A 9,804-nucleotide genomic window follows, 5' to 3' on the forward strand; every position below is an offset into this window, starting at 1 on the left:
GGAGAAATCAGACGTCAGCTTCTTATTCTCTATCACAATCGTGAATTTATTTAGTAACATATTTTATCTGTCATAAGTCTTGTCTCGGGAGTTTAGCTCCACGTAGCCTATCATAAAAATATAATAATGGTTTTTGTTTGGGAGCTTTTATAAAAATAGAGATCATTCATTCTAAATATCATTCATTCTAAATGTGACTTATAGGCTACAAATAAACATAAAGACTCGACTGAATAAGCAGGCTATTTTCATCATGCTTAAAGCTGCGGTAGGTAACTTTTGACGCTCTAGCGGTTAATAGCCGGAACTACTTCTCTCTGTTTATGTCTATGAAGAATCACAAAGGTACTGGGTTACTCCGCCGCAGTACCCCCGAAGCAATCTAAAATAGTCTGAATATAAACACTTATTATAGGTGCACCCTAGTGATTCAGTACAAGCTAAAAACTCGGTTTGGAAAATGGATTCATGGTGTACTCGCTTATTATATAATTTTTTCTACATTTTGAACACAAACAAAGTAACGGACCGCAGCTCTGATTGGTTGTTTTTTACCGGGAGCGGATGAATTTCTGCAAATGGCAATAGGACCACTGGGAGGAGCCAGAGGAGCTTGATTTTTTCACGGATTATCTGTCTCATATTCTACTGTCAGGACATAATGACAGGTTTAACAAATATTTAAAAAATATATTTTTACAAAAGTTACCTACAGCAGCTTTAAGCGTTAAAAATAAATAAATAAAATAGAAATAAATTAATTTCTGTGTGACTAATTGTAAGTCCTGATAAATTAATTCATTATGATCAATGTATCATTTATTCTATAGTAAAACATAGATGCTTTTGAATTTAAATATTTAACAAAGCATGCAAACAAATGGCCGCTTTTATCATATTTGTTTTGTGATCGCGCTAGTTCTAGTGATTTATTTCTTAGTTTTCTGATAACTTCTCTTTGTTGCTGAAATGATGGGGTTTCTTGACGTTGTTCCTGAGAGGCATGTAAAGGTCTAGTTTTATTGAAGTGCAGCGGTGCTTCAGGACCGACAGTGGAAACCCTGTGCTATTCTGGCCTCGGTGCTACTGGCCCGAGGCTATTAGCCCCGCCCGTTATAAGCCCTGGCTTGCACTGGCCTGACAGTGGAAACACGGTCTATTGACACTCCTAAATGAGATTATAGAGTGTGTCAATGACCCATTTGAGAGCTAGGTGGCAGTAAGGCACTTATAAGTCTGCGATCTGCCATAAAGCAAGAAGAACAACATGCTCAGGAAAGTTTGGATATTGAGGTGAATCAAAGATTTAAAAAAACAACATTAATACTGTTCAGTTTCATGCACAGACTGATCATTTTGTCTTTATACATCAATGTTTCATCACAAGTCACAGGGTTTAATTTGGTTTTATGTAGGGGTTTTTTTTACTCTCAAAAGCTGTGATTCCCATTCATTTCCATTATAAGACTGATAGACTGCAACAGTTGGGAGTTAAAAATCTTTGTTTGTGTTCTGCTGAAGAAACAAAGTCACCTACATCTTGCAGAGCAGATAAAAATAAAATTTTTATTTTAACCCTTTAACCAAATGCAAAACTAACACCTCCACTTTGCATTTAAGTCAAGTCTAATCTAATACAGTAAATCTTCAGGGATCCTTATTATAGCATTTATTTATTTTAATCCCTCAAACTGGTACCAAGTGTCTAAGTGTGTAGGTTTGTACAATCTTTTTTTAAGTTTATAATGTCTATGATGATTTGCAATAAAGTAAGCAAAGCAGCAAAAGAGTGCTCAATTGTGTGTTAACTATTTCAGTTGCTTTTCAAGTGATGTATTTCAACTGAGATTGTTTTTTTAAAGCATTAAAGCCTATAAAGATGAACTAGATGCATGTTTTTGAATCCAGAGTATAAAAATGTCAGGTTTGGTTTGAAAAAAAAAAGGAAGCAGGAATAGGGTATAACCTTTTCGTACTATAAAAACTAAGATCACAATAACAACAGATGCAATGAGTCTCTATCAGCAAATAATAGTGAATAAAGATGAGGGAAATGAACTACTACTACACACTGAAACCATCTCAAATAATGTACCAGCGAAGACTATGTGTATTATACATGTATATTAGTGTTTAGATTTATGGGTCAATTACTTTTTTTTTGTTTTTTTTTTTGTTAAGAAATTAATACTTTTATTCCACAAGGAGGCATTGAATTCACCAAAATTAAAAAATCATTTTAGTACAGCTTTGCATTAAGCACAGCACATAATGAGTGGCAAACAAATCAAACAACAGAACAGAAATTATTTTCTAATAACTTTATTATCAAAATGTTTTGACACTCACACAGACACTCACTCAGTTCTTCTCTTGTTTGACTTTGGGGCTGAAGAATGCTGACAAGCTCTTCATGCCAGTTTTGTCTACTTTGGCAAGACTCTTCTGAGCTGCAGTCATCTTCTTTGAGGGCTGAGATAACATAGCACATATTTTAAATATTACGTTTATCAAAACTGTAGCACAGTATCTCAAATTAAGCAGGAAAATGCATTTATGATCAACAGTATTTGAAGCATGAACTGCTGAAAGACTTTTTAAGGCATAGACAGAGAAAAAGACAGTTCAGCTGTAGCATGTAATGCCATTTCTTTCAATGCTTGTATCATCAATCCCATCACCACTGTGTTTGCAATTCTAACTCACTTTTCGTGCAAAATCAGCACTGTTGAACTTGGTGTAGTCTTCCCCAGCCTCTACTGGTTTATCTGACAGTTTCCGTTTCTATCGAATGCAAGACAGCAGTCAGAAACACCAAAACCATCAAAAGATCGAACTGAATTGCTACACCATTCCTCTGACTACATTCAGAAACAAAGCATGTATGATGCTGCATGAAACAATGACAAGCTGATTGAGTTTAAGAAGAAACAGGAGTCAGAAAGCAAATGATTAACAAGACATTAATTCAAGTCAAGCAAGACCAGACATAACTCAACTATTAACATTCAAGCATGGCAGTAACATGCGAGTAGTGAAACAAAACACTGGTATTTCAACTGGTAGAAAACTGTACCTTAGAAGGCGGCTCTGTCTCTTTAGGGCTGGATATCTCTGGCAACCTTGTAACATAAGAAACAAAAAAACATAACTATATGACCTGCATGTTTCAAAGTAGTGGTCAAATGATTGTGGATCTTTTTTTTTGTTTATGGCAAATGCAACAGTGAGCAGAGTGGCCAAGGCTGATGTAAAGCCACTGAATATTATGCCACAGACACCGTTTAATTGAAAGATACATTCATAACAATAGTTGAAATTAAAATTTATATTTATTTTACATTACATTTACAAAATATTCAGTGGAGGCTAAAATTATTAGAACACTAGTATTTTCACTGACTAAAAAGGGGTTTTAAGTCCATTTCTTTATTTCTATCTTTTGCTGTAGTGCGTCTGTAGGAAATATCAGTTTACATTTCCAAAACATTCATTTTGCCATTAATTATAATAATCCAGTGAGAATTTTGTTTGCACAAGGAGTCTGACAACAGCCAGTGCTCCACACAGAGATCTGATCTGATCATCATCCAGTCTGTCTGGAATAACTTGAAGAAACTGAGACAGACTCAGTCCAGAAGAACTGTTGAAACATCTCCAAGATGCTTTAAAAATCCTACCTGAAAAGCTACAGTACTGTTAAAAGTAGTGTGTAAAAATGCTGTAAAATGAGGATACTGTCATAATGTCATAAACAGATTTCCTTTATCAATTAACTTCTATTAGCTAAATTAAATCAACATAAATCACTTGCACATTGTTTTTCAGGTAGCTTTGCAGGTAGGTTTCTTGAAGCACCTTGGAGACGTTGTCACAGTTCTGGATTCAGTCTCTCTCGGTTTGTTCTGTTTCTACATGTCATTCCTTGTTCAAACAAAATTCTCACTGGATTATTACAATTAATGGCAAAATGAATGTTTGAAAATGTAAACATATATTTCCTACTGACACTACAGAAAAAGATAGAAATAACTGACTTAAAACCATTGTTTAGCCGGTGAAAATACTAGTGTTCTGATAATTTTGGCCTTGACTGTATAATTTAACCTGTTAACTCGGACACCTACGTTGACTACACTATATTACAATCAAATCTTATCTAATCTTGACAAACTATATATCGTTGGAAAGGTCTAAGACTCCCAAATATATATTTTACCAATATTTTTTGTAAAAAATAATGTAGGAAAAGTAATAGATTAATTTATGACAAGAGTGCACCCTCAGAAATCTACATTACAAAAGGAGTTTTGACCTTTGTTTAAAAAAAGACTTCCTCGTTGCCATCACATTTTAGAAATCGTCAGAAGTTATATATCACTTGAAAACATAAAATCTAAAAATTCAACCTTTAAAACCCATTTTAAAATCAGACATTGCATTACAAAATGTTTTCAGTCATGAAATATAAAAATTTAGGTTTGTATCATGCACATCTTCAAAAACGTGAGTGACAGTAAACAGGCTAAAATTAAATAAATAATTTGCATGGGCCGACAATTAATGTGTGTTTATGCAGTCAACAAATACACATTTTTAGGGGATCTCTAAATTTTACAAAGTTTGTAATTTTAGTGAAATTAAATATATAAAAATATATAAATATAAAATATAGATATAAAAAGACTCAATTAAATAAAATTAGAATTTGCTGAATGCTGATGTAGATGAGAAAATATATCTATTTTGCTTTTTCTATTACTAATAATAATGCAATGCTGTAATAATTTGTGTACCTTAAGTTCTGCTTTATAATTTATTAGTGGTGGGCAATGATTAACATTTTTAACTGAGCTTAATTGCATTGTTATGGGCAAAATTCAACAATGCATTTAAAAAGTACTGCTATATGAACAAAAGTGCAAATACTTTAAACAAATAAGGTGCTTTTTTACAGCAGTTTTCAGTTTACATGGTAGAAGTTCAAATATTTCCTGTAAATCTCAACTTATAACATTAATGTAATCAAATTAAATATAAAACCAGCTATTTGACGCTGCCAGGGCATTAATGTTTATATAAAAAATTAGGGCTGTCAAATGATTAAAATTTTTAATCAAATTAATCAGAATTTTCAGTGGATTAATCAGGATTAATCACTATTTGCAATTTCACCTGAATCCTAACCATTGTTTTCTGAAATGCATACCAAAAGATAAATAACAGGACACAGATACATAATTTTCATGTATTGATTCATCAATATGTGGTTCTTTTTTTCTGAATTTCAAAAGTTTAACATTTACTTAGATCAAATTTACCTGAGCACTATATCAAACCATGCCATTTAACTACAGATAGTGTAAGAGTTTTAGGTGAACCAGTGGTTAAATATAGCCACATATCTATGAAATTATGCATATGCAAATTATGAGAAACTCGAAAGAATGAACTCAGAAACACAAACATGCGCCACCATCACAAAAGCAGCACTCTAGGCACTCTTGTTTTTAGGAGGTGTTCATTTGCTCTGCCACAATACGGATCGATATTTTCACGTTCTGAAGGCTTCAAGTGCTAGTAAAACCAAGTAAAAATGCAAATGCTTTTCCAAACAGCTGTAATTTTCCCTGCATTGCATGCAGGCGTTCTGCACATGCGCAGTGTGAAACACAGGACGCTATAACAGGAAGAAGCTCCAGCGTATCAACTACCAAAGTCGTCTCTGTTTATCGAGCTTGGCATGAATGTATTTGAGAGTAACTGGGGTAAAACCTTAAGCTTCTTCTGTGTTTTAATCGCGGTGCTCGCCACTGTTTTTTTACTACCTTGATAATTCAGAGATCGACGAGACTTTCCTGACCTAAATAATTTGTCACACTGCGCATGCTTGAAATGCGTTAAAAAAATTGACGTAATTAGCGACAAACAACTAATTAATGTCGTTAACGCGCTATTTTTGACAGCCCTATAAAAAATATTTTATAGTTTGTTACAGAAAAAACAAACTATAAAAAAAAACTCCATAAATAAGCTGATATATTGGCCTTGGCACTATATATCGGTCAACCACTCTTTGTGAAGTGATGTGAACGATCATCTGTGCATCAGTGTAGTGTTTGATCAGTGTAGGTGCACATACTGCAGATGCTTGAGGAGAGCTTTGCTCAGGTCTTCACTGATGTACTCTGATATGAGACCATGTGCATAACGTAAGTAGTCCTCTAAAAGAATAACAAACACACTAACGTTAATGAGTAATCCATACAAACATAATCCAACCATATTTATTTATCCATTTACCTTCAGAAGCATCTTCATGTTTCACTCTGACGAACATGCTGGATTTCACTCCTCCACCCACAGATAGGTTGCTCTGTTTGAGTGTTTTTACTGTGCGCTGGACCTGAAAGACATTTTAAAAATATTTATAAATGCAACTTAAAAACTCCTAGTTAATTCTTGTACAAGTTAAACATTTTATAAACCTTTTTCTTGAGCCACTCCAAGGTCTTCTCCTGGTTATATCTGTGAAACTTTAAACCACCTGCCTCTGGAAAAGAGGATTAAATTTACATTCAACACAAAATTTGTACACCACACTGTATCTGTATCTAATTTGGTATATATGTGCCTACGGATTCAAACACACACCTTTCTCATCAGCCACATGATGAAGGGAATCCAGTCCTTGTTTGCAATGCAGAAGTCTTGTGCATCCAGGGTAATCCTCATCCATAATCATCTGCTTCGCCGGCTGGAACTTTCCCTACCGGAAGAGTGCTGTCATTACAGATGAAGCTCATCTCAATGGCTTTTACCATAATATTTGTATTTTAATTCATTGTTAACCTCGGTGGCAGTACTGCTAATGTACGGCAACAGCAGAAATAAAGGATCAATGGGAGTCACATACAGCAATCTACCATCTGAGGACACAGATGCAACAAGTGAACAATTTAGATGTCATTAGCAGATTACTAAACACTGAGCATTTAAATCAATGATCCATAATCACATTGAATGGATAGTTCATGTTCTGTGAGAAAAGCTTACCTCTTTGCACGATCTGTCCAATGAACCAAGACCGAAAGTCTTCAGAAAAGGCTTTTACTTCATAAACACTGACATCACCACAGCCAAACAGGTACAGTGAAGAACTGCCTGCATTCACAAACAAAGGCAGAACTGTCAGTCAGCTGCAGTTTATTTAGATAAACCTCTGATAGACATAATCACTACATAATATTAAACTGCAAGTTGCTGTTAATTGAGTTGATATAGTAATACCAGTAGCAGGATTCTTTAGCTTGATGAAGGACGGATCACCCTCTTCAGACCTGCCTGTGTCCAGTGCTGAATCTGAAAGTGAAGGGTTAAAATAATGTTTAAATTCGATTTATTCAAAGAAAACAGAATTGCATGGAGATTTAGGTGGACTTTAAAGTATACTGACACTAAAGTTTGCATACTTACTAATGCAACATGTGTCATTATTACAAAGCCTCAATAAAATAAGTTGAGCCATGAAGACTGTGTAACAATGTGTCTGCAAAAACGTGTGTCACACGCAACACAATCAACTTCAGAGGTAAGGTAACTTTACCTGGAGCAATGACAACCCAGCTGTCGCTATCGCTGTGCGCAGAGCGTTTCTTTTTAGAAGTCATTTCAAGGACTGTCTTAAAAAGTTTAACTGTGTCAACCGGTTGTCTGATGATGATAATAATGTAAGGACGCAAGAACTGTTTAGCAGAGGTTCTGCCTCCAGAGAAATGGCGGCAAATATTTGTGCACAGTACAGATAGGGGCAGAAACTCGAAGTGACGTTTTATTCTGATACTACTTCAAGTCTGGTTAGGCTTATATAACTACTTCTTTATAGAATGTCTAAATTTAAAAAAATCGTATCCAAAATAAATCATAAATGTGAAAAGAGAACAGCGCCTAATTTGAAAACGCGTCACCAACCACCCCTTTCTCAAAATGGTACAATCTCCCAGCATTTCTTAAAGACATAGTAGCACATTTATTTCTGCCACCATTAAAAGTACCGCTGGGAAGATATTTAGCAATATTCTTCGTATTGTTTCGTAATTACTTTGCGTGACATGATTAAAAGTCATAAACAAATATGGCTGTCGCATATTTACCTATTTACTATCTTTGCAATATGTTGGTCGCCTGCTTAAATTACAGTAATATACAAGCATACGTTTGCCGTTATCACTGGGACAAAACAAAAAGCAATAATATTTTGTGAATTAAAAAAAAAAGAAAAGAAAACTGGATTGATCTGTTTACTTTTGAAAATGAGAGGCAGAACCACTGATCTAGATCTAAAAATCAGCTTTGTCTTAAAAGAATGGTTATTTTGGGTAAAATGTTATAATTTATACATCATAATAATTATTGAGAAAACTGAAATAATGGATGAAAGGTGAGTGATAATATAATGTCATCATTTTGAGAAAATCAAATCAAATGGTAGGCACAATTTCAATGTGGAAATTAAGAGAAAATATTTTTATATAAACGCAGGGTATTTTTATATAAACGCAGTGACCTCACGGTGGCGCCAGAGTCTTGAAAATGCATAAAGTAATGTCCTTCGCCTGAATTGACTGCGGATTAATTGTTAGTACATTACCAGCATGAAAGTTCTAAACATGCTGTAAGCCGTCATTATGATCTTATATCATATCTTAGCTATATCAATCAGAAAGAATCTTTTTTTTTGTCACAACAGATTAGCCTACAATAATCAAAGCATTTAAACAGTATATCCTACAAGCATATGACACTAGAAATAGCCTAAATTGGCAAAAAAGAATAATATGATAATATTAAAGTACAATAAAATGTACAATAAAAATAACAAATGCTGTAAAGAAATGGGATAAAGAGAGATGAGACTTATAAAGCAAAGCAGTAATCTGAGCTGTGTATGTTGACTGTGATGTAGAATGATGCATAACAGTTGCTCTTTTTCCTTCTCTCTCTTGGTTTTCAGGATCTGTAGATTACTTCGTCAGACTGTGTCTCAGCTTGACATGTCTGACAATTCCCTCTGTCTATCACTGACTTTATCTCTCATATTGTGTGGGAGGGAAAATGTGTCTTTTTGATCTTGTGTCACTCATTAAAACAGCTAACCAAGACATGTCCTGACACGGTCTATGCGTGTGCATTCATGTGTTGCTGATTAAGAATCAGGGACCCCCTTTTCTGCTATAAGTCTGAGGTATTCAGGTCAACTAAGGTCTGCTGAGCAAGGACATGTGGAGGGGAGGAGGGGCTCCAGGACATCCCAGCTGTACAAGAGAAGTTCTATACATATTGCACATATTCAGTTGTCAGATGCACTAATTTTCTAAACAAGAAAATCCTTCACAGTTTAGATTTTAATTTATTTAACTATTTGTTACGAGGTTCATTGCACCCTGTCTGTTCTTTTTCTCTCTTCCACACATATATAAACACAGACACCAGTATTGAGTAAATCCATTCGTGTCGTAAGAGACAGACTGAATGAAATCTGGTTGGAAAAAAGAGCGTTTCAAGGCACACAGTGACATTTTCAGCTCAGGCTTGTTATACACATCTGACTTGTTGCTCTGTTTTATAAACTGGTTGATAGAACAGATCAGAATACCGATTCTTATTTTGCATCTGAGCTTTACCTCCTCCCACACACATGGAAAATTAGGCAAACACAGCTTCACATTAACATGCTCCATAACCTTGCTGTTCAGAAAATAGTGACATCGTTCATGGGGTGGTTTTATTTTTTATTTTTTTACT

The 9,804-nt window shown here is 34.7% G+C and overlaps 1 protein-coding gene across 1 annotated transcript; it reads right to left on the minus strand.

Moving 5' to 3' along the window:
- Positions 1–2,316: 2,316 nt before the first annotated feature.
- Positions 2,317–7,799, minus strand: LOC113073674 (ribonuclease H2 subunit B-like). The gene is made up of 11 exons (XM_026246499.1): positions 7,607–7,799; positions 7,291–7,362; positions 7,057–7,164; positions 6,853–6,929; positions 6,655–6,769; positions 6,489–6,553; positions 6,304–6,406; positions 6,143–6,224; positions 3,077–3,122; positions 2,707–2,784; positions 2,317–2,472 (listed from the first exon to the last, which is right to left on the minus strand). The coding sequence occupies exons 1-11, from the start codon at positions 7,668–7,670 to the stop codon at positions 2,362–2,364; spliced, it is 921 nt and encodes a 306-aa protein (XP_026102284.1). The 5' UTR covers positions 7,671–7,799; the 3' UTR covers positions 2,317–2,361.
- Positions 7,800–9,804: the final 2,005 nt, after the last annotated feature.

Source organism: Carassius auratus, unplaced genomic scaffold (assembly GCF_003368295.1).
Source record: "Carassius auratus strain Wakin unplaced genomic scaffold, ASM336829v1 scaf_tig00012790, whole genome shotgun sequence".
In the NCBI taxonomy this organism is placed as follows: Eukaryota; Metazoa; Chordata; class Actinopteri; order Cypriniformes; family Cyprinidae; genus Carassius; species Carassius auratus.